Source organism: Myotis yumanensis, unplaced genomic scaffold (assembly GCF_028538775.1).
Source record: "Myotis yumanensis isolate MYYU_CA2020_CCGP unplaced genomic scaffold, mMyoYum1.0.hap1 SCAF_4, whole genome shotgun sequence".
In the NCBI taxonomy this organism is placed as follows: Eukaryota; Metazoa; Chordata; class Mammalia; order Chiroptera; family Vespertilionidae; genus Myotis; species Myotis yumanensis.
Window position 1 is genome coordinate 111,158,738 of NW_027223755.1, and position 24,769 is coordinate 111,183,506.

At 57.4% G+C, this 24,769-nt stretch overlaps 2 protein-coding genes across 2 annotated transcripts in view; both read right to left on the reverse strand.

Annotated features, from left to right (window-relative positions):
- Positions 1-1,768: 1,768 nt before the first annotated feature.
- Positions 1,769-18,119, reverse strand: SDR42E2 (short chain dehydrogenase/reductase family 42E, member 2). The gene is made up of 12 exons (XM_070413827.1): positions 18,067-18,119; positions 16,932-17,118; positions 16,357-16,452; positions 14,841-14,898; positions 14,146-14,264; positions 13,446-13,521; positions 9,033-9,115; positions 7,399-7,536; positions 6,830-6,895; positions 6,177-6,240; positions 4,544-4,617; positions 1,769-2,008 (listed from the first exon to the last, which is right to left on the reverse strand). The coding sequence occupies exons 1-12, from the start codon at positions 18,117-18,119 to the stop codon at positions 1,769-1,771; spliced, it is 1,254 nt and encodes a 417-aa protein (XP_070269928.1).
- Positions 18,120-22,997: 4,878 nt separating this feature from the next.
- The window catches only part of VWA3A (von Willebrand factor A domain containing 3A), a 75,391-nt gene continuing 73,619 nt past the window's right edge, over positions 22,998-24,769 (reverse strand). The window contains 1 exon segment of the mRNA XM_070413698.1: positions 22,998-24,727. Coding sequence (XP_070269799.1) covers positions 24,568-24,727 — 160 coding nt within the window. The 3' untranslated portion in view covers positions 22,998-24,567.

Genomic DNA, 24,769 nt, shown 5'->3' on the forward strand with positions numbered 1-24,769 from the left:
TAGGCATTCTGCTTCCACAGCATCAGGGACGAGGGCACCTAAAGAAATCCAAACACTCCAACACACTGATTTTGCTTGTGGGCCTCAAGAGCTGATGTTTGCTAGTAGACAAAAGATCTAGAAGGTTATGTGAGCAGGAGAAGCCTGCTCCCCTGCCTTAGGAACAGCTTTCTCAGGACTGGTAGAGAGAGCAGGTCAGAGCAGGTGAGTTTAGATGCAAGCGTGTTACTGAGAAGGGAGCCCAAGGACTTTCAGCCCCAATTGGAACCGAAAATGAGGTAGAGCCCAGAGCTCCCCCCAGGCCTTGGCCTGGCTGAGGTGCAGGTGAGCGGAAATAACCATGTATTGTGTCTAGGCCCGTGGGCCTGGGGCCGCTCCTCCACATTACCCCACTGCAGAGCGGTAGTCCCCACTCCCTCGCTGAAGTTACACACAACCCCAGTTTCCTCATCTGGAAATGGGAATAGGCCTTACGAAATAAAGAAAAACATGTAGATGGAAGCCCTTTCACATTGCCAAGCATTTAACAGACATAAAGGATTGTTATTGAGCTTTTTAACATTATATACACACATACAGGTCAGCCTAGCGCAGAGGAGCATACACAGTTTAGCAGCTGCTTCACAAACCTCCTTCATTGCTCAGCAGAGGGGCACCCAGCCAGGACGCCGGCCCATCCGCTCTGATTAACTAGCACCTCCCCTCCCCGCCCCCACAGTTTTTATAGGTTTGCGCTGGTTTTCATCTTTTCCAGGATCCATAGTTTGCTCGGCCAGTTTCACGGGTGTGTTTTGTGATATTCATGGAGTATTTACACACTGCTCCTGGCGTCCATACCAGCACATGGTAGAGGCGCTGCTTCTGTGGGAAGCAAGGCTGATGAAGACATCTTGTGGGTTTAAATATCAAAGATTATGGTGACCACCACTGCCCTCTCCTTTACAAATAGAAGCACTACTAAATTATAAAAGAGGACCAAGTTCTAATTCTTCCTATTATAACCATATTGGTACTTTTTCCAGACGTTTAATTATTTAAAAAGTTTCTGTTTTGTTTTGAATGTCGCCGCTAGTACTGTGTTTACTATGCTGAGTCACCCCGGGACGCGTAAACCGGAAACCCAAACAGCCAGGTTGGGCTGGGCAGACGCGTGGGTATCAACACACGGGGCGGGGGCCTGCGGGAGTGAGCGAGCCCAGGCGGGAGTGAGCGAGCCCAGGCGGGAGCGATCAGACGCAGCGCTGCTAGAACGGGTCGAACCAGGATCCCAGAGCATCTCAGGATGTGCCCGGGAAGCTGGGGAGCGAGGAGGGTGCAGTCCCTAGAGAGGCCGCAGCGGACGATGAAAACTCTGCAAGCTCCCCAGCCTGCACCAGCCACTACCGACCGCGGAGGCCAGGCCCCCGCAACTCACCCGGGCGGCGTGGCTGGAGGGGGTGGAGCCAGAGCGGGAGGGGCGGGGCCAGGGCAGGGCACGTGGGAGAGGGGAGGAGCCGGATCCAGAGGGAGGAGCAACCAAGGGTGGGCTCAGGCGCACCCCTCCGTCCAGGAAAAGGAGGAACGGAAGCAGAGGAGACCAGGGGCGACCCAGGACTGGACAGGGGTGGGGACAAGTCCCGTCAGACGGAGCGGGCCTAAGGCTAGGACCTCATCGGTACCGGGCCAGGCCCGAGCGAGAAGCAGGACCAAGACCCAGAGGACAGGCAGGGGCGGTCCGAGGCCGGAGGGTGGAGCAGAGGTGGGACCAGGACAAACGGGCTGATGGTGGTCAGACCACGGACGGCTGCAGGCGAAGGAAGTGCAGCGCCGCGGCGAGCAGGCCGAGGAGCAGCAGCAGCCCGAGCAGCAGCCGCAGGAGCGCCCGCGCCCTGGCGCCGCGGGGCCGCCGGGCCGTGGTCTGCACGTATCGCTCCACGGCGTCCGCGAAGTTGAACTTGTCCGGAGCGTAGCCCAGCTGGGCGCGGGCCTTGCCGATCCGGAAGGTGTGCGTGACGGCCACGCTGTGCACCTGCGGCGAGAGGCGGGCAGCTGAGGGCGGGCTGGGGGTGGGGTGGGAAGCGGCCTCCCAGGCAAGCTTAAAGGGACCCGCGTGCCGGTCTGGCTCCCGCGCAGCCCTCCGCAGGGACAGCCTGCGTCCGCCCGTCTCCGTCTCCCTCGAGGCGCGCCTGGAGGGGCCTTTCCGGCGTCTCCCCACCCGAGCGCTGAACTCAGGCCCCGAAGCGCCCCTCTGCCGGCCTCGCAAGGTGCTGGGGGCAGAAGGCCCTTGCACTGGGCGCCTCGCCTCGGCTCCAGACCAGGCCTTCCGCCCTCGCTGAGCCACGGAGCCTCCCCACGACGACTCCGTCACGCACAGGCGCTAGGGTTTGAGCTGCGTCTCGTCTCGCTGCGGCCACATGGCCTGGAGCCCACAGGCTTCACGGGCAACAACGCAGCTCTCAGGGCCAGAACTCACTCTGTACGGGACCTGCGCTGTCTCAGTTAACCCTCTGAGGTGGCTCTGTGGCACCACCCGCATCTCCTCTTAACATAGTTGAACATTGAAGAGATGCCCAGGTCACACGGGGAGCCAGAGTCCTCCTCCGCGACTTGGGAGGGTGCCCACCCAGGTGGACCCACTGGGCGGGCCCGCTAACGGCCGATTCTCCCCTGGAGCTGAAGCAGCCCTGGGTCTAGCCCGGTTCTTAGATGCTTGTGGGAGAAGACAGGGAGGGAATCGGCTCTTGATCCTTTGGCCCAGGCTCGGGAGCGCCGGGCTTTGGGGCGGGCAGCAGCTGTGAGCTCCATCAGCAGGGAGCTGCGAGACCGTGCTCTCAGGTCGGAGGCTGGGGCTCATTTCCTCCCTCTCTTCCTCAGACCTGGCGTCGGTGCCCCTTCTGTGCGCCCTGGAGCTCTTCCCAACCGTGCCTCCTGGTCTTTACTCAGTGTGTTGAGCTGCCTGGTTCCGGGGCTCTCCTCCCCTTTGGACTGTGAGCTCCTTGGGGTAAGGACCATGTGTGGCCTCCATTGCTCAGCACAGGTACAAGTTCAATGACTGGAACGCTACCAGTTCAAACCAGAGGGCTGGCTGGTGCACAGACTGAGCGGCAGAGGGCGCCAGAGCCACATTCCCCAGGAAATAGGGGTCCTTTGCCCTGAACTGCCCAGATGTCAAGGAGCCAGAGGGAGCCAGGTCCCTGCCCTGTCACGATTCCGCAGCATCTTGGCAGCTCTTTTACACTGATGTGATTCCTGACTCATTGCACAAGCTAGAACTTAAGCTTAAAATCATTTAGGCCTGGTTGCAGTTCAAATTTCAGCTCTGCTACTTCAGTGAGTGATCACAGGCAGGCTGTTTCACCCATGTGTCTCATTCCCTTCCCTGTAAGTGGAGATGGTAATACATCGTATAAGTGATGATTAAATAAGACCGACACAGAAAACACGGCCTGACATATCGCTGCCACTCAAATGATGGTCACTGTTGTCAGCGGTCTCATTCCTCTGCTAGTTTGGATGGTTCAAAGGAGAAACGCCGGGGATTGCCTATTTCTGTGGCCCAGTGTCCACTGCCAAGTCAGAGAGCACTGAGCTTAGAGTGTCAAGCCAATTCCAGAATGGTGTGACAAATCACTAATCTTTCTAGTCCTGTTTCTCATCAGAAAATGAGATCACAATCATAATTCTTTTGCCCTCCTAACTTACCAGGAATGCCTGAGTGCAATGCCTTCCAGGCTATCAGAGAAAATCAAACGAGAGACTGGACTGGAAGGATTTTGCAAATAACCCCAAACACCCATAAAGCTCGCTGCAAGAAAACGCCCTCTCTTTTAAACTATGCAAATAGAAGCATCCTCATTGTTTGAAAGCACTATTCTGTACAGAGTAGGTACTTAGCATACACGTGTTATTCAGTAAGCATGGACAGTGAACCTGCAAATAAAGCCTCTGTGCGAGTGTGTTGAGAGTTGGCAGAGTTGGGGGGAGTGGTGGCATTCTAAAAGGTGAATGTCATGCCCGGCCAGCGTGGCTCAGTGGTTGATCGTCAACCTATGAACCAGGAGGTCACGGTGCGATTCCTGGTCATGGCACATTCCCGGGTTGTGGACTTGATCCCCAGTGTGGGATGTGCAGGAGGCAGCTGATCAATGATCTCTCTCATCATTGATGTTTCTATCTCTCTCTCTCTCCCTCTCCCTCTCTGAAATCAATAAAAATATATTAAAAATAAATAAAAATAAACAGTAAATGTCATGGAACCTGTTTTTTGGAGCCACCAGCTTGGCTGGGAGGATAAGCTGGATGGAATAACAATGGTGAGGGATGGGCTTGGAGCTGGCACATTTCAGATCAAGAGAGTACACAGCCTAGGCAAAACCCAGAGGTCAGATGACTATGACGGACCTCGCCCTAGATTTGGGCCCACCTGGGAGGTTCTGAGACCTCAGACAAGCTTCCAGTTATGGTGCCAAAGGGGTGAGGGGTAGTGGCAGTGCGTGTGGAAAAGGGCAGGAAGGTAAGTGAGGGTGCACCGGGCACGGGCCTCCCCCGGCAGCAGCCCACTTACCTCACTCCGGGTGAGCAGCGGGGGGATGCTGCAGATGGGCCTCAGGGCCAGGTGCAGGTACTCCATCACCGTGGCTGTGGGGAGAGAGGCCGCTGACCAGGAAGCCTGGCTCTGTGCGAGCTCCAGGGGCCCTTGGGGACGTATCAGTTATTTGCTTTGCTGGGGGGGTCTTCACTTTGCAAAAATGTTCTGTTGGTGGATTCCTTTAAATCAGCACTTCACAGCACATGCTGGGGTGCCTTGTTTGGCTGAGAAATGTCACAATTAAGTTGTTATCACATTTTAAGGATGGACCAAGAAGATTCCAAGTTACCTCCCAGTAATGTCTGCCTCATCACTTCTATTCCAATACTAGAGGCCTAGTGCATGAAATTCATGCACGGAGAGGGTCCCTAGTGGCTCCTGGCTGCGCCCTTATGTGGTTGGCCAGCCGGCCCTGACCCCTGGTTGAACTCCCGGTCGAGGGGACAATTTGCATATTAGGCTTTTATTATATAGGATGCTCCCTTGAGTAGGAGAGGAAGAAGCTGGGGGAGTGGCTCTTCCTGGGTTGCACTCTGGACCACTTCAAAAAAAGCTGATGCTCCCTCTGCCCCTTGGTTCCCACTGTTGCCGATGTCATTGTTCTGGGTGTGGCAGAGGCATTTTTATATTTTAAAAGCTCCCAGGTGACTCCAATGTGCAGCCAGGGCTAAGAACCTTTAGGTTACAGTTAGCTCCCCCTGTAGCCCCGTAACACTGCCGGAACCCTAATCTTCCCTCAGCTAGGGCCAAGGAGTGTCAGTCACCGTGGCGATGCGTACTGAGCTGCCACCCTGCGTGTGTGCCCTGGTGGACAATGTTGTACAAACCCCTGCTTTAAAAGGCAAGCACCCCAGGCTCAGTCCCACACGTGGGGCATGCAGCAGGAAGCCAGTCAATGGTTCTCTCTCCTCACTGATGTCTCTCTCTCTCTCTCCCTCTCCTTTCCTCTCTGAAATCAGAGTAAAAAATATATATTATTTAGAAAGGCAAGCATCCCAGTGGGTTTAAAATACAAGTCCCGTGGAGGGTCCCGGAGCACAGCCCTCTGTGACGTGAGGGCCCTGTCCCCGGCTGAACGCTGCCTGCCTCACACCTGCTCTGCACGCGCTGGAGGCGGCTGGCAGGCGGGGGCTGGGATGTGAGTAGAAACTGACCTTCCGGGTGAGGAGGAGAGTCCAGGGTCAAAGTGGGACCTCACGTGTCCCGAAGCACCCTGACTCCAGGTGACCTTGGGGGCTGGAGAGCCCAGGGCCCTCTCCCCCGGAGGGCAATGCCTTCCAGCGCGGCCCAGGTGTGAATCCCTCTTCTCACGGTGGCACCGTGGGCAGGTCACTAACCTTTCAGAGCCTCAGTTGCCTCACCTCTACAATGGGCCCACACTACCCACCTGGCAAGTGGCACAAGGTTTGAACACGGCCAGGACTAGGGTGAGGGGAGGGACGTGCGGGGCTGGGCCTGGGCACATCAGGCCTGGAGCACTGGCCCTGAGTGAGGGTCTCCTTAAATCCTGTGTCCTCAGTGACTCTCTGGCCTCCACTTGTCCTGGCCCTGGGACTGCATGTCCACCCGGCACATGGAGGGCTTCTAATACACACATGCTTTTGCTTACCTGTCAGGTAAACCCAGGAGGTAGGTACCTGGATCCAGGGCTGGCTGTACCCCAGCTTCTCAAACTGCAAGAAAACAGCCTGAGATGAAAACAGTCCTCCAGGGGCTCGTGTGGAACAGCCACACGTCTCCTTTCCCCTGGGGCCCACAGAGGTACCCTGGCCCCTGCACCCCCGCCAGCCCCCGCCCCCCCCCCCCCCCCCCCCCCCCCCGCCGCCAGCCCAGGCCGGTGACAGTCTCGAAGTGAAATCCATACCTTGACCTGAAAACTCAAGTAGGAATTGAATGCGTGGGGTGGAGGTTCACTTGGGATCATCCACATCATTTTGTTTTTATTTACGTCTGCCTACACCCAAGGCACTTACGCAGAATCTGATTTTCCTAAAATAGCTATTGCAGGGGGCGGGGGGGCGGGGGGGGGAATGACACCCAGATGTGTGGAGCGTTTAGAAGAGGAAGCAGACTGGGAGGGACTATGGCCAACAGGGCAACACAGGCCCCCAAAAGGACAGCTACCACCCAGCTCCAGGCAGTGCCAGTGTAACCCAATGGACACTGTTTCCAGAACTGGTTTTGCAGATGAAATGTGATGTTTTAGAAGGAGGGAAGGATGACGGGGAGAGCGGAGGTGGGGGTGGGCATCTGGGCACCTACCAGCGGAGCCATCCACTCAAACAGGTTGACGCTCTCCCCGTCATTGATGTAGTAGGCTTGCCCGCTCTGCCAGGGACACCAGAAAAGGGCACAGTCAGGCACCTGCCTCCTCCACCTTCAGACGGCTCCCGGCAGCCACCCTGGGCCCAGACCTGGCCAATTCCCTTTCAATTCTGGAGCTGACCAGCTGTGTGACCCGATGGAGTCACTTAATCTCAATTTCTTTGTGTGTTTTTTTCTCAGTTTCTCCATCTGAGAAACGGAAGGATAGAAATGGGAGCTCCTGGACTGCTATAAAGATGGAAAGTGTATGTCAAATGCCTGGCATTTGGTGACGGTGCTTCTGGCATCAACGCCAGCTACCTCACAGGGTCACTGCTAGGAGCTAATCCTGCTCCGTGACGCCCCCTACCGGGCCCGCCCCAGCTTCTCCGGGCTGACAGTCCTCGCCCAGTCCTCGCCCATGGCCTTCTTGGGTTGGGGAGAAACGCTGTATGTGAGCCAGGAATCCCCGAGGGGTGGGGCCCGGCTGCAGCCCGCGGGGAGGTGGGAGCGTCACGGGGACTCACGGCCACGTAGCCCTTGGCTGCAGTGAGGGCCTCGGCCGCCAGCACGTGCGCCTGCACCAGGTTGTGCACATGGACCCAGTTCATCATGGTCCTGCGGTCCCCGAATCGGAACATGAACAGCCTCTTCTTGATGTGGCTCTGGGGGCGGAGGAGAGGGGCGATCAATATGGGCCCCAGCCTGCGTGCCTTTACATTTCACCTCTGTGCTGATGGGCCCCACATTTCTAGCTCCAGGCGGGAGCCCTCTGCCCCAACCCCAGGTTCCATCAATAGTTCCCACGAACTCGCCGGTCCTGGAGCTGATGCCTGGTCTTTGCTCTCTCTCAGCCCCCCTGGGAGGGAGGGGGCGGCCTTGCTCTCCCTTCTCTCATACCCCACATCCAGCTCACCTGCAAGTCCCGTTGGCTACACTGTGAGAATCCGTCCAGAATCCACAGCTTCCCACCGCCCTGCCTGCCCTCATCTCTCACCGGGATCCCGAAACAGCCCCCTACGGGCCTCTGCTGCGTCCCCACAGGCCAGGGGACCCTTTCAAACCCAGGCAGAGGGCATGTCTCCCTGCGCAGAACCTCCTGGGCGCCATCTTGCAGGTGAAAGCCTCAGTCCTGACAACAGCCCTTCTGATCTGGCTGCAGCTTCTCTGTGAGGACAAGCCCCTCGCCTGCGTCTCCCAGCCCCGGCTCCTCCCTGGAACATGCTGGCGGGTCCCACCTCAGGGCTCAGACTTGCTGCTCCCTCTGCCTGGCGGGCTCTTCCTCCAGATCCCTGTGCGACGCGCTCTCCTACCCCCTCAAACTGCTGCTCAGATGTCCCTGCTGCATGATGCTCCGACTGCCAGCCCTCCTGGCTCCTTCAGCCTTTAACACCTTTCCTGCTCTGCAGAGAACCTGGTCATGTGTCATGCTTACCCTCTACCTTCTTGTATGAGAACGTGAGCCCCACGAGGGCAGGGATTGTCTGTTTTGCTCACTGATCTGTCCCCAAGCCTAGAACACCTATCTTTCTCATGTCCAGGTTGTGCCCTCGCTGTCTCCTCTGTTTGGACAACCTTCTCTCTACCACCCATTTCCTTGGTTAGTTCCTTCCTCTCCTTCCAAACAGCTCAGGCATCACTTCCTCCAGGAAGTCCTCCTGGACTTCCCTCTCTGCCGAAGCTCTCATCTTCTTGTTCTTGTTCTTCCTCCCTCCATAGAGCCCTCACCACACTGAGTCTGTGACCTGCACGTGTCTCCTGCCCAGGCTTTGAGAAATCTGAGGACAGGGCCTACAAAAGCCCCCTTTACCAGCTTTCTCTGGAGAGAGGGGTTTTTTGCATGAAGACTCCAGTGCTGGTGGCATGAGATGAGCCACCTGCCCCCATGGAGCCCAGGTCTGAGTGGGGACAACAGGCTCCCTCTGTCTCTTTGGAGCCATAGCTCCGTGTCTGCCCACCCGTGTCTAGACCTGGCTAGCATACACTGAGAGCTGTGCCTGGTGGGCCTGAGGGGGCCCGGGCACCTCCCGGAGTTGAGGGCCCCACACTAGGAACACTGCCCCAAGCCTGCTGCAGGGACCGTGGGCTGGGAGCACCCCCATCCATGAGAACTTGAGCCAGGTTCCTCCTGGGCCTCAGGTCCAAGGCAGGAACGACATACCGCCACACGAGGCAGGTGCCTCTGCTCTTCAGGGCCGTAGATCCCCGGGGGCCGGAGTACACAGGTCCGGAGAGTGCCTCCTCCTAGGACATGGGGAGGGCGGTCAGAGGGAGGCGGTCCAGAAGAGAGGGGGACAGATGGCTGCCCACATCTCCTGGTCCTTACTGGGCAGGTTAGCAGGGAAAACAGGTCCTTGGGTTTTCCTCATTCAGTTAGTATTCCCTCAGTCAATCAGTTAGTCATTCAACAAACACGGTTCAGAGGTTTTCTCCTTGTCCCCTGCCCCCTGCCCCCTGCACTGGGCCTTGGGTTGGACGCTGTGGAGAACCTAAGGGTGACCAAGAATGCTTCCCACCCTCATGATGCTCACAGGCCAGTGACAGGTAAGACCTGGATGCAGGTGTGTGCACTGCCCTTGACAGACATGATTCCTTCCACTCCCTCCTGTGCTCATGTACAGGTGCACACAGACCCACCCTCCCTCATGCCAACAGCTGCAGTTCTTTCCTTTTCCTGATCATCAGTTAGATAAGGACTATGATGCTCTCAGGGAGGTCCTACTATGTGCCTGGCACTCTGGTAAGCTGCAATTTTTCTCCCTCAAGGCAGCCCTCTGAGCCCAGGTTCAGACAAGGGATGTGATTTGCCTAAGGGCACACAGCTCAGCTTTGTGGAGCTGAGATGGAGAACCAAGCCCAGGCTCTCTCCATTAACCCCCCTGCCTCTCGGTGACACAGAAATAACAAGTAGACCCTGTCTCCAGCTTTGTCAGCCTCGGTCTCCTCACCTGGAAAATGGGTGCTTTGTAGGTGGTGGTAGAAGATATACTCTCTAGGCCAGTGGTCAGCAAACTGCAGCTTGCGAGCCACATGCGGCTCTTTGGCCCCTTGAGTGGCCACAAAGTTTCAATCGCACTGTACGTACACGCCCGCACGTGGTATTTTGTGGAAGAGCCACACTCAAGGGGCCGCAGTTTGCCGACCACTGGGCTAGACCAGCAATGAAGAAAGGACAAGACGAGTGCTGTCAGCACATGAGCCTGCCCCCTAACTCTCCCTGCTCTGTGCCAGCAGGGCCCCCAGACCAAGACAGAGCTTGGTCCAGGGCCTCCCAAATTCTCTACCAGGGCCCCCCTTGTGGGGTGGTGAATGTGTCTCCTGTGGGGTGTAGCCTGAAGGGTTGCCACAAATATATTCTTTCAAGTTTTAGGAAAGCCTACAAAATTTTCAGTTTATTCTCATACTCCATTCGTGTTTTAAATTTACATTTTTAAAAATTACTTATTTGTAAATTATTTGACACTCAACCGCAACTCCTTAACGGAGATGGCGCCTCCTGGATGATGTTCTACTTGGGAACCCAAGCGGCGGCTCCCTGGTTTGGGAAGCCCAGGGTAGACCAGCTCTGGGGCCAAAGCTCACCTCCTTTGCGGACCTCCTCTCCCTGCGTGAGGCCTGGGAGGACTGGCAGTCTAGATGTGCCTCTGGCCCCTGAGGTGGTGGCCGTGGGACCTAACCTGGGCCAATGACGTGTGCTCACCAGGAAAGTGACTCCGGGACCTACACTCTGAGGAGGAGGGTTACCCAAGAGACTGATCATCAGTCACTGCCCCTCGGGCCCCCAGGGCTGCCCCAGCCCTGTCCTGTCCAAGCCCTGGTGGCCATTTTTCTAGAAATTTCTGTCCAATGTCCTTCCAGTGTTAAGTCCCCTTCATCCGGTCAATTAGCCAGGCAGCGTCTGCAGGTTGCAGCCAAATACCTTGATTGCTTCCCAGATCAACACCCTCACCTGACAATGAGGCCAGGGTAGCGGATTAGGTTGTAGCTCTGAAGACATATGTGCACATCCCACAATCTGCGCATGCGGCCTTATGTGGGAAAAGGGTCTTTGCTCATGCAATCAAGGACCTCACAACGAGGTCATCCTGGATCACTTGGGTGGGCCCAAAGCCCACTGCCAAGTGTCCTTATAAGAGATCAGGAGAGTCAGGTGGAGAAGAGGCCACGTGGAGACAGAGGCAGAGACGGGCATGATGCACCCACATAGCCAGGAGCGAGTGGAAGAGACAAGGAAGGGCTCTCCTAGAGCCTTCGGAGGGAGCGAGGCCCAGCGCCTCCCGGGGAACGGTGAGAGCAGACGTTCCAGCTGCTCTAAGCCACGGGGTGTGTGGCAATGTGTCCTGGCGGCCCCAGGACACCATGTACCCAGAGGCAGAGAACGCAGCCACGGCACACTGAGCCGTGGTCTGCACACCTCAGGGCTTTGCCTCAGGGACAGGGCCCTCCATGCCAGGTCAGAGGGGCCAGCCTGGGTAGCAAAGACTGGAAGTCACCCAGAGTGGCGGTGGCTGGGCTCCGGAAGGCAGGTATCAGGTGAGCTTTTCTGTAACAGCCTGTGGCTAATTTTAAACTCTGGGTCACCTGGGCGTAGAGGGGGAGGGTCGGGTTGCAGTGACATTGGCCAGCAGGGCACTGGGCAGCCACATCACAGACGCCTGGGCCCAGGGTATCCATGACTCTCTTGACCATGGAAAGTTGGGGATGCTCATATAAATAATTCTTGGCCTGAGGATTAGGTGTCTGGCTTCTAGGCTGCTGGTCCTGTGGGTGTGCACGTGTGCGTGTGCGTGTGTGTGTGTGTGCGTGTGTGTGTGTGTGTGTATGTGTGTGGCGGGGGTGGGGTGGGGGGGGTGGCAAGTAGAGAAGAGAATTCAACTGTACAGGGTGAAACCTCTGGAAAACACAGCTGGAAGTTCCTGATAGGCCCAGGGTGATGGGGTGGGGAGGGTTTTAAATTTTTTAATCCTCACCTGAAGATATGTTTATTGATTATTTTTATTTTTATATTTTAGAGGGAGAGGAAGGAAGGGAAAGAGAGAGGGAGAGAGAAACATCGGTCAGCTGCCTCCCATATGCCCCCTGACAGGGATCAAACCCACAACTTAGGTATGTGCTCTGACCAGGAATCAAACCTGCAACCTTACGGGATGACGCTCCAACTAACTGGGCATCTGGCCGGGGTGGTGGGGAGGATTTTAGGGGAAAGAGCTCATTCTCAGAGACCGGCTCAGCTGTGGCTACAGTGTAGGGTGGTGGTGAGGCCCCGGACTCTGGTGTCAGACCCCTGCGGTGGGGGAAAGGTTCAAACCCCGTATCTGCCACCAAAGACCATGTGACCTGAGCTAAGTCAGTTAACCTCTCAGCCTCCGTTTCCTCCCCTATAAATTTCAGGGCTTTGTAACTGCAAGTATCCTTGCTTTCCAAATCCAACCAAGCCTTCAACCCGGGCATGTGCCCTGACCGGGAATCAAACTGTGACCTCCTGGTTCATAGGTCAACGCTCAACCACTGAGCCACGAGAGCTGGGTGGTAACTTAGCTTTCTGATTTAAGTTTCTGAATTTTGGAAAGCAAATAGGGATAATTTGGATAGTAAGGAATTTATATAAATTGACTCGGTTCCTGTTTGGAAAGCAAGAGCAACGTCAGGGTCTTGCCTCAGGGATGCTGTGAAAAGTTATCAAAAATCCTGCTTATGAGAGATCAACCAAAGGACTTGTATGCATGCATATAAGCCAAACCAATGGACACAGACAACAGGGGGATGAGAGTATGAGTGCAGGGGGGTGGGGGGGAGAGGTTGGGGGCTAATGGGGGGATGAGGACACATTTGTAATAACTTAACCAATAAAGAAATTTAAAAAAATCCTGCCTATGAAATTGGCATGTACAATAGGGCCTGACGTGCTGTGAGCACTTCCTAAATAGACTGTCCGACTCTGCCCTTCAGTAGCGCCCGTCATTATTTACCCTCAGACCAGCTCTGCGAGGTGGACTCCACCATCATCCCATGTCTTTACAGACGAGGACACTGTCGCACAGAGAGGGTACATGCTTGCCAAGGCCACGCAGCTAGAGGTGGTGGAGCTGGGCTCTGAACGCGGTCAGTCTGATGACACTGCGTAGCCACTGGCCACTGCGCGCAGGGCCACCTGCCTGCCGTCTGTCACTCCTGCAGCCTGAAAAGGCGCTGGCTGCCAGGGGGCAGGAGCCCGTATTCCTGGGAGCGATCTCGGTAACTCGCACAGCCCTTCCAACGCGCCACACCCGCTCCGGCCTCAGAACTGCTGCGCTTTTCTCTGACGCGGGTCCTTAAACAGGATCCGCTCCCATCTGGCCTCTTCCCCACCTGACCATGAGCAGCATGAGGACAGACTGGGCTCTATCCCTGGTGGGGGTGGGGACACAGCAGGTGCCCAGATACGCTGAATGACGAGTGACCGAGGCCCTGGGGGTGTCCTTTCGGAGGAAGGGGCCTCAGAAGCTTGTCAGCTAAACGCTAGAACCACACGTATGTTGGGGGCAGGGCGGCACGGGGAGGCACATTTGCCGTGAGCAGGGCCCACGATACTGACCTGGGAGAGGCGTGCCGTTGGCCGTGAGGGTCAACTGGTCGGCGATGGCTTTGGTCCGGGAGTAGTGGTCCATGTGCTGCCAGAGGAGGGTGCTGCTCAGTGACGCCGCCGGCTGGGCCTGCACAGCCCGCCCGGGCTGCATCTTGGCTTCAGACCCCTCAACGGTTGGGTTCTGGGGACTCTCCGTGGGGAATGGCCAAGCCCTGAGCCCTCTGGTGGAAGCCACAGGGGCAGTTCAGGGGAGAGGGGCCGACGTCACACAGCCAAGGGCTCCTGGACTCAGGGAAGCTCCTGCAGTGCAAGGGGCTCCGGGACACGGAGGCGGGACGCGCCCGGTGCATGTTCACGTGGAGCCCCGCAGGGTTCGAGCGGCGTTTCTGCACACGCCAGCTCCTGCCTGCTCCCCACAGCCTCACGGGTGCGTCATGCCCAGAAGAAAGGCTCAGAATAAAGTGCCCGGCTCAGGTCGGACAGGGGGGAAGAGGCTGGCCGGCTCCAGGCCAGGTGTGTCTAGTGTCAAAGTCCCGTCCATGACCAGCTCAGAGAGAAGAGGGCCTGACCACTCTTCAGAAGGAGGGTGTTGGGGCCCCTTCTTCTGGGACTCGCCCCGAATTGGGGATTGGCTCTGGCTCCGCCCTCCCCTTCCCGGTGGGCGGTGGGTCCCAGGCCCGTGGGCCCTGCCCCCCCTGCAGGCAGGTACCTTCTCCAGCGGGAAGTACGGCACCGAGTCCTCATCGCCCTGCTCGATGGGCTTCCCGCCGAAAGCGACGTTGACGGTGCTGGTGTAGACGAGCCTTGGAACTCGCCGGCGGACACAAACTACAGGACAGGTGCACAGAGTCACACACACACCCTCCTTCCCTCACTCGGATGAGGCTATTCCCTGCTCTGCGGGCCCCGGGATGCCAGGCCAGCTCACTCCTCCTCCTCCGTGTGCTGTGGCTCCCAGCTCCCTTGCCAAGCACAGGTCAGAGGAAGTTTCACTCAATGGGGACACAGAGGAAACACACTCCAGAGGCAGAGAGAGAAGCGAGGTGCAGGACGTGCCCAGAGCCCGGAGGGGGGTCTCCTATTTTGGTTCCTCAGTGACTTTTCTCACTCCCGACCCCTCACCCCATGTGCAGACTCTCCCCTCGCCCAGACACGCTGACCACCCCAATGACCGCCCCGGGCAGGGGCTTGGGCAGGACACGCTGACCACCCCGCTGACCGCCCGGCAGGGGCTTGGGCAGGTCTGCCACAGGCAGGAGGTGTGCCACAGGCCCCCCGCTGGGCGAGCTAGATAGGGAGGAGGGTCCAGCTCTGTTCCCTACCCCGCCCCCAGAGCTGGGCCTGTGGCAGGAGGGGAGAGAAGGCGGAAACACACGCAGGCCACACTGGGCTCTGAGCGCCTACCATCGATCACCAGTTTGGTGCCACCGACATTTATAGACTCAATCTGCTCTTTTTGAAGCTAAAAGACAAGATGAGGTGGGAAAGTTGGGGAGTTGCCTCTGCCTTGTGGCTGAGCCTGTGAAGGTGGGGGCTGCAGAACTCCAGCTCAGAGGAGGGCTCCCAAGGGGCACAGGGAGAGCGAGCTCCGGGGCCCAGCTCGGCCGCCATCTCCCTGGGGGAGGCTCTGTCTCGGGGCTGGCCCTCAGCCCCTCATCTGTAAGGTGAGGGCAGCCCCCGTGCGTGCTCCGCAGCATGAAACCAGCCCCATGGGGGGAATGGTTCAGCGCTTACACAGCAGAGGGACTCAAAGCGTGTTGGTTTGCTTCCTCGCTCTGGAAGTCACTCCTTCTCCGTCTGACAGACAGCGACACTGTCTGTGCCCTGGCGAGGGGCTGGGGTGATGCCTAGAAGGAGCTGGTCTGCAGTGAGACCTGCCGTGAGCCAGGGCCAGGCGAAGCCTTGCACACCACTCAGTCCCCGCAGCCACACTAGGAGGTGGCTTGCACCGACCGAAACTGTTTGTTCTCGCTGCAGCTGTCTTTGTTTACCAGGTAATTCAATCACAAGGGTACAGCCATTCAAACTGTGGAGGGTTTGCGGTGAAAGGAAAGGAACTTCCCTGTCAGTCCTGATTCCATCTCCCTGCCCCCAGAGGCAACCGCCGTCTCCAGTCGCGTGTATTTCTAGAAACAATCTGTGCTTATTAACATCGGCACACAGATGTGTGAGTATATAAACATTGACCTGAGCCCTAGCCAGTTTGGCTCAGTGGGTAGAGCGTCGGCCTGCAGACTGAAGGGTCCTGGGTTTGATTGCGGTCAAGGGTACATGCCTGGGTTGTGGGCTCAATCCCCAGTAGGGGGCGTGCAGGAGGCAGCCAATCAATGACCCTCTCTCATCATTGATGTTTCTATCTCTCTCTCTCTCCCTTCCTCTCTGAAATCAATAGAAATATTTTTAAAAATAAATAAATACATAAATATTGACCCGAGCTTTTTTTTTTTTTTTAACAAACAGGAGGATATCAAGCGCTATTTCTGCACCTTAGAAAAATTTCAGTATAACACATTTTGAGTTACCTAATTCTTTTGAACTTCATTGTGTGAATACACCACCATTTTTTATAAACAGTCTCCCACTGATGAGCATTTAGCTTATTTCCTTGTTGTGTTATCAAAACAGCGCTGCAAATAAGTACAGCATCTGAGTATGAGGATGTGCTGACAGATGCTGCTGACGTAGGCACTGGCAATGTCAGCCTTTCACAGGTGAAGGAAGGGGGCTCAGGGAGGGGTGTCAACCTGCCATGTCACAGGGCTAAAGTGGCAGAACTGGCTCTCGGTCCCATGGGTGAAAGACGCAGCTGGGTGTAGCCCAGACCCTCCCGGTGCAGCCGAAGAGCACTCGTGAGCACACGGCTGAGGGGCGGGCGGGCAGAGCTCCGTGTAACTCCAGGGACCGCATGTAAGGGGCTCACCTTCTCGGCGCCAGACATTCCGTGGGAGGCCACGTGGAAGACACAGTCCACCCCTTCGAAGGCACGGAGCAGGGCTTCCTCATCTCGGACGTCAGCCTGAAACGGAAGGAAGAAGTGGGGTAGGGGTTTGAGTCCAAGGCAGGGGTACAGCTGTGCACCTTGCCCGGTCCCAGAGCTGGCCCGACCCCAGCCAGGCCGAGCACCTGTAGGGCCCGAGGGCTGTGGGGCAGGATTTACACGACTTCATAGGAGGTCGTCACCAGCATCAGCCCACTCATCCAGCTGTCACAGCGGCTGTGCCCGGGCACTGCCTCACCAAGCCCCCACGAGAGCCTGTGGAGCAGAGCCTGCAGGGCCCCTTCCTATGGATGAGGACATGAGGCTCAGCGATGCAGAGCCTGTGGCCATGGCTGTCCAGCTGGGAAGCCCCGGGTAGAGCTGGAGCTTGAACAGCCTGGGCTCTCCTTCAACACCATGCTACTGGTTTTGCCTCAGATATTGTCTCCAGACCTCCACCCCCAGCCTGGACTGCCCACACTTCCCACCCCCACCCCCCGAGACCCTCATCCCTGCACCTGGATGAACTCAGTCCCTGGGACCAGCTCCCACTGGGGTCTGCGGAGGTCAAGCAGGATGACAGCAGTGCCACTCTTGGCCAGGCTGGAGCCGAGGCTAAAGCCCAGGTAGCCTCCTCCTCCAGTCACCAGAACCTTCTGTCTCGGGGCCTGCACAGGTGTGGATTGAGTCTTCTGCTGCAATGCTGGTGACGGGGCTGTCGTGGGCTCACTGGGTTTGGGACCAGTCCCAGACTCACGTCTGATCCCAGGCCCTACCCCAGGCCAAGATACTGACCCAGCTCCTGGCCCAGGCCCCAGACCTGAAGCAGCACGAGGTCCCGGCCCAGGTCCCGAGGCAGCACCAAGTCCCGAAGCAGCACCAGATCCTGAGGCAGCACCAGGTCCCGAAGCAGCACTAGATCCTGAGGCAGCACCAGGTCCCGGAGCAGCACCAGGTCCAGGAGCAGCACCAGGTCCCGGAGCAGCACCAGATCCTGAGGCAGCACCAGGTCCCGGAGCAGCACCAGGTCTCGGCCCAGGTCCTGAAGCAGCACCAGGTCCCGGAGCAGCACCAGATCCTGAGGCAGCACCAGGTCCAGGAGCAGCACCAGGTCTCGGCCCAGGTCCTGAAGCAGCACCAGGTCCTGGAGCAGCACCAGGTCTTGGCCCAGGTCCTGAAGCTGTACCAGATCCTGAGGCAGCACCAGGTCCCGGAGCAGCACCAGGTCCCGAAGCAGCACCAGGTCCCGGAGCAGCACCAGGTCCCGAAGCAGCACCAGGGCCTGGAGCAGCACCAGGTCTTGGCCCAGGTCCCGAAGCAGTACCAGATCCTGAGGCAGCACCAGGTCCCAGAGCAGCACCAGGTCCCGAAGTAGCACCAGGTCCCGAAGCAGTACTAGGTCCTGGCCCAGGTCCCGGAGCAGCACCAGGTCCTGGCCCAGGCCCCAGAGCAGCACCAGGCCCTGGAGCAGCACCAGGTCCCGAAGCAGCACCAGGTCCTAGAGGAGCACCAGAGCCTGGAGTAGGTCTGGACACAGCACCAGGCCCAGGTCCAGGATCTGAAACTACACCAGACCCCAGGCCAGGCCCTGACTCAGATCCCAGGCCTGAGACCCCTCCCGAGGCCTGGCAGACAGGGCAGCTCTTCTCCTTCTGGCCTGCAGCTTTGCAGGCTTCTGGTGAGGAGCCTGCTGGGTTGGGCTTCATCCTTTACTGAGCCATGTGGACCGACCCAGGATCTGTCTACCTGCAGGGAAAAATAAAAGATCCCCCCGCCCCATGTTCTAGATTTGTCTCAAGTCACATGTATTATCACACCCCTAGGGGCTAAGGAGAACTCCTGGGGGGAATTAGAGACCTGGGTTTGTAGAAAACCTGTCCTATTTAGAATCTTTTTTAAAAAAATATATTTTATTGATTTTTTACAGAGAGGAAGGGAGAGAGATAGAGAGTTAGAAACATTGATGAGAGAGAAACATCGATTAGCTGCCTCCTGCACATCTCCCACTGGGGATGTGCCCGAAACCCAGGTACATGCCCTTGACCGGAATCGAACCTGGGACCCCTCAGTCTGCAGGCTGACGCTCTATCCACTGAGCCAAACCGGTTTCGGCCTATTTAGAATCTTGAGAACTTCCCAGTGGCTGTTGCCTTACTCAAAGACTCTAAGACAGCAGTTCTCAACCTGCGGGTTGCAACCCCTTTGGGGGTCGAACAACCCTTTCACAGGGGTCGCCTAAGACTATCAGAAAACACATATATAATTACAGATTGTTTTTGTGATTAATCACTATGCTTTAATTATGTTCAATTTGTAACAATGAAAATACATCCTGCATATCAGATATTTACATTACAATTCATAACAGTAGCAAAATTACAGTTATGAAGTAGCAACGAAAATAATTTTATGGTTGGGGGTCACCACAACATGAGGAACTGTATTAAAGGGTCGCGGCATTAGGGAGGTTGAGAACCACTGATCTAAGACAGTGATGGCGAACCTATGACATGTGTGTCAGAGGTGACATGCAAACTCATTTTTTTGTTTGATTTTTCTTTGTTAAATGGCATTTAAATATATAAAATAAATATCAAAAATATAAATCGTTGTTTTACTATGGTTGCAAATATCAAAAAATTTCTATATGTGACACAGCACCAGAGTTAAGTTAGGGTTTTTCAAAATGCTGACACGCCGAGCTCAAAAGGTTCGCCATCACTGATCTAAGACAAGGCAGTCAGGCCTTGGGTTTTACAGCTGGGGAAACTGAGGCCCAAAGTCACACTGCATGGCTGAGATTTACACCAAGTATTTGTGACTTCTCTACCAGGTCCTGAAAACCCCAGCTCCCATGTAGTACCAGAGGAGGACAGATCAAATCGCATCAAAGGGAACCTCACCAGATTGGTGGGTGACTGCTTTCTGACTGCAGAGATACAGTGGGCTTCCTGGAGGAGGAAGAAGAGAAGGAGGAGGAGGAGGAGGACAGGAGGAGGGGGAGGAGGAGGACAGGAGGAGGGGAGGAGGAGGCAAGAAGGAGGGGGAGGAGGAGGAGGAGGAGAAAACAAGGAAGGGGGAGGAGGAGGGGGAGGTGAAAGAAGAAGGGAAGGAAGGGGAGTAGTAAAGGAGGAGGAGGAGGAAGGGAGGAGGGGGAGGAGGAGGGGGAGGAATCCACATGGGATCCAAACAGGCTCTGTGCCCTGGAAACTCTCATGCTTCCGAATGCTGCACCCACCCATCCTGACCACTGTTGCCCCTGGTCTCCCAGGTGCCCCGCAGAACAGGTGGCTGGAACTACAAGGTCTGCCCAAGCCCACAGGCTCCAGGGTTAGGTCTGTGCACCTCAGGGGCCAGCACTGAGGAGCTGTCCTCCTCACTCTAGACTTAAAGCAAGCTAGGCTCAGACACCGCCACCATCATTGTCCCCCTCCCCAGCTCCTGCTGCATCTGAGGATGAGACTGGACCAGGGGCCAGGCACCGTCATCATTAATAACAGCAGGAAACCATGTCCTGCGGACCACTATGTGCCAGGCCCAAGGATGCAGAGATAGGTAAGTCTCTGCTCGGTGTGGCACACAGTGGCTGCACAAGGAACAGGGTGTGCCGGAGTGCCGGAATGATGAGCCCCATGGCTGTAGCTGGTGGTTGGTGGCCACGGGACAGGGACCCTGATAGCGCGGGCCTGGACCTGTTCGTCTCCACACTGCCCTACTCTCCAAAGCTGAGTGAGGGATAGTCATGCCCCGTACAAGCCCTGGCCCCTCACGGGTTTATGGCGGGGGGGGGGGGGGGGGGGGGGGGGGGGGGGGGGGTGTGTGCCCCAAATCGAAGTCATCACAGGGGATGAGTCTGATGCCCCCAGAGGGAGCAGAGAGGATGCAGCCGCAGTGTGGGGCTTCCTGTGCCAGACCCAGGGGACTGTCCCGGGAAGGTCTGTGGGAGGAGACCAGAGCAGCTTTCCTGCCCGGTGGGGATGATCAGAGTGACTAAGGCTGGGACACTGCCTGGTACCCATTTTCCTGGGTGCGCTCGTGGGCAAGAACCTTAAAACCTAGCGGCACCTCAGTATCCCCCCACCCGCTGTAAAGGGACCCAAATAACCCCGGCCGCTCCATGACCCTCACGGTGGTCACGAGAGGGCAGTGCCCGGGCAACAGGTGGCGGGAGGCCCTGCAGGTCGCACTCCACGGCGCCGCGGTTAACTCTCCGGGCGGCCCCGGGCGTGGAGGCTGCCGGTCCCGGCACCAGCGACAGAAACCGAGGCTCAGGGAGCACCCGCGAAACCCTCGCGAACTTAATGGACCAGGTTGAGGGTGACCGCAAGCCCGCTCACGGTGAAAGGGAAGTCGGGACCGACCCGGGCGCGCCGGCCTCTGGGCGGCAGGAGCGCGTGCCCCCCGCGCCGAGACGGGCCGGGTGCCCGGCGCTCGGGGCGCGTCACTCCCCCCCGCCCCCCCGCCCCCGCGCGGCCCCCCGCGTCCAGCCCGCGGCGCTCACCTCGCACGGCTCCCGCGGCGCCCGTGCCCGCGCTGCGCCCGCGTCTCCCGCCGGCCCGCCCGGCGCTGCCCGCGCCTCCTGGGCGGGGCCAGGCTGGGCTCCCCGCCCGCGCGCGCCTCCCCCCGCCGCCCGCCGCCCCCGCCCGCCCCGCGGAACCGTGGGCTCCCGGGAGGGAGCAGGTGGGCCGGGCAGAGGGGCCCGCTGCTGGGGAAGCGCGCAGAGCCCGCCATCCCGCTCGCTGCCCCCCATCGCTCCCCCCCCCCAACCCCCCCGCTAAGGTTCAAGGCACCCATCTAGCGGTCTCCCTCCGCCTCTCCGCCTTCCCACCGGGACCTCCCCCGGGTCACGCCGCACGTCTCCCTCCCCCCGCCATCTGTCCGGCCGTCCTTCCGTGCACCGTCCCTCCCGGCCCGGCCCCCTCTCCCTGCTCGCGTTCCGTGTCGAAGGGATGCTCTCCGGGCGCCCTCTCCTGCGGGGCGCGCGGCCACTGGGCGCAGGGCCGGCGCTGGGGTCCGAGGGCCCGGAAAGGCGGCCCCAGGGAGCCGTGGGAGAGGAACCAGGTCTCAGCCGCACGTGCGTGTGCCGCTGGGGAGGCGCCTTGCTGAGCCCACAAGCTCGGTTCCAGCTCAGCCTTAGACGGGGGCCTGGGCTCGGAGGCGGTGGGCGGGCTGGGGTCAGCCGGGTTGGGGTCACCCTCGGCCCGGCCGCTTTCCCGCTGCCGTTGGTCAGTCCAGGGCCGCTGCCTCCTCCTCGGGGACCCGGGTGTGTCCTTTGCCGCCCAGGCTCCTGGCTGCCAGCTGGGCAGGCTGTTCTCCTACCGCAGAGGCAGGGTGCGCACCGTCCCGGCTGCCCCTCCGCACACGTGTCTGGGCCGCCCTGTGTTCACAAAGGCAGCGGCCTCCTCGCCCACAGCAGGCCGGGCACAGTCTACCACACAGCCCTTCGGGTTGGCTTGTGCCCCCCCCCCCGCCGCCCCCACTCCCATGCTGAATCCCAGCTCCCAGGCCTCGGAGGAGACCGCTGGAAGGAGAGCCCTCGCAGACGTAACTGCAGGCGAGGGCCCTGAGCAGCAGAGACCGATGTCCTCAGGAAAAGGGACTCGGACAGGGACGCGCCCCGGGTGCGCACCACGTAAGGCTGCAGAGACGCTGCCGTAGCCCAGGGAGGACTGGCAGCCGGAGAGGCCTGGCCCAGACCCGCCCAGCGCCTTCCGAGGGAGCACAGCCCTGCTGGGCCCGACCTCATCCCGCGGCCTCCGGCGGGAGGCACTGCTGGTACATGGCCGTGGTTCAGTCGCGGGGTTTGTGGTGCTTCGTTATGGCAGCTCTAGCAAAGTGCCACCACCACAGCCTGCTCTCTGCGTCACAGGTGTCACAGGGGGTCCGTCCAAGACATGACCAGACGGGACCCACTGTGTCAGGCCCGGTTCAGTGCCGTCTGCCTGGGCCACCGAGCCTGGCCAAGGCCAAGGCTTGTCAAGCCTTAGCAACCTGGTTTTTAACACGTGATGAGCTCTTATATATGCATCAATGTAACCAACACTCAGGTCAAGATATAGAACATTCCAGCATACCAGAGGCCCCTGGGTGACCCGGGTGCCTGCCCCTCCCCCCACCCCCCAAAAGCACCACTATTCTGACTTCTACTGCCAGCAATAGTTTTGCCTGTACTTGACCTCATATAAGTGGAATTCCACAGTGTCTCCTCTTTCAGGTTGTTTTTCCCCCCAATATCGTTCATAAGATTGATATGTCTTGGCCCTGGCTGGGTAGCTCATCATCAGGGACATGCCAAGGTTGCAAGTTCCATCCCCAGTCAGGGCACAGATAAGAATCAACCAATGAGTGCATAAGTGGGAACAACAAGTCCATGTTTCTCTCCCCTCCCCCACTTCACTTCCACTCAAATCAATTAAAAAGAAAAAGATTGATGCGTCTTGTTGACTACAGCTGTCATTCATTCTTTTTCAATTGACAAGTAGGACAGTATTCCACTGTACAAATGTGTCACATGGATGGGCATTTACATTGTTTCCAATATATTTTTAAAAATATGTTTTTATTGATTTTAGAGAGAGAGGAAGGGAGAGAGAGATGGAAACATCAATGAGAGACAGACATTGATCAGCTGCCTCCTCATGCCCCTGACTGGGGATCGAGCCCGCAACCCGGGCATTGTGCCCTGATCGGGAATTGAACCGGTGAACTCTTTGTTCATGGCTTGACACTCAACCACTAGGCCACATTGGCTGGGCTGTTTCCAATATTTGGCTTCTATAAATAAAGCTGCTATAAAACATTCTTGAATATGTCTTTTGTCAAACACATGCACTGATTTCTCTCTGAGTAGAATTGCTGGAGTTCATATATTTTTTACTTTAATAGGAATCGCTACAGTTTTCTAAAGTGGTTAAACCAATTTACACCTCGCCTCCAGCTATGCATGAGCGCTGACTGCCCTATATCTTGATATTGTATTTTTATGTTCAGCCATGGTGGGTGTGTAGTGGTGTCTCCTTGTGGTTTTAGTTTGCATTTCACTGGGTAAGGTTGTTGAGCTCCTTTTCATATACCTATTGTCCATTTGTACCTGTTTGAGTCTTTTGTCCATTTAGAAAAATTGGGATGTTTATCTTTTTCTTATTGATTTGTAATTCTTCATATATTCTGAATGAATTTTTTAATAAAGTTTTATATCACCAAAATTTTACACACATACCCGTACCAATAATCACCTGAGTTCGAAAGTAATTTTGATCTTATTAATTAAATAAAGGCAACTTTCTCTGACTTAGAAAATGACCCCAGGTCACATAATACATGCCATCCATTTCATATACACTAGGCGGCCCCGCAGACCCCACTCAGCTCTCACATGCTGTGACAGGCTCCCAGGCGGACCTGCTCAATTTGGTTCAGCTGGAAGGGTGGTGGCAATGAGGCTCACGTTTCTTCTCCCAGGATGGGCTGGCAGCGAATCTGCATCCCCCTGGGCCCGGGTGGTGGGAAGCACAGAGCGAGGGGACCAGGAGTGGCCTCTGGTTTCCAGAACTGGGCTCCCACACTAGCTGCGCGCTCAGTGTTACTGCCTGTGCGCCGCGCGGGAGTTCTGGGCCCGGGGAGGGTCAGGACAGCAGCCTCAGGCTGAGCGCCTGGTCGAGGAGACGAGTTGGCAAGGGGAACAAGGAAGCATGGCGTGGAGTGTGAGCTGTAGGAAGCGGTGTCACCTCTACAGAGAGGGACGTTGGTCAGGATGCTACGGGAGGAAGGCTGGAGGCTCCCAAGTCCTGCTGGGTCCCAGGGACATTTTCAGAGTGAAGCAGGTGCCACTGGAGCTGTGCTTTGAAGGTTGAGCAGGAGTCGCCAAGCAGAGGGCGGCAAGATGGACATTCCAGGCAAGGAGCCTGGTGTAGGGCTTCCTGGCAGGTGACGATCTTGTGCCTGGAGTGTGGGGTGTGTTGGGGCCAGAGCAGGAGTGTTAGTGTAGATCTGGGATGGCAGAGCCTTTCCCCCAGTTTCCAGGGAAACCTGGTGCCCAGAACAGGGGGGGCACGAGGGGGGGGGGGCACAGCTCTCCAGGCACCTAACCCTCAGGGTCATGATGTGCTCAGTTGGTGGTTCTTTGTAGGATGGCCTTTCTGTTTAGAGGACTTGTTATTTATTCTTTCCCGTAATCCTGCTGTCCATGGAACAGAGCGGCTTCCTGGCCCTTGGTAGGCACGCAGACGGCGTGGAGTCCGTCCCCCTTACCCGAGAGGCTTTTCTACAAAGAGCGACCTTAGGTTCCGCATAGTTTTTCTTCTGGAGCTGGGACCTAGTGGACAGGAATGAAGGAATGGGGTTCCCCATGCTCAGA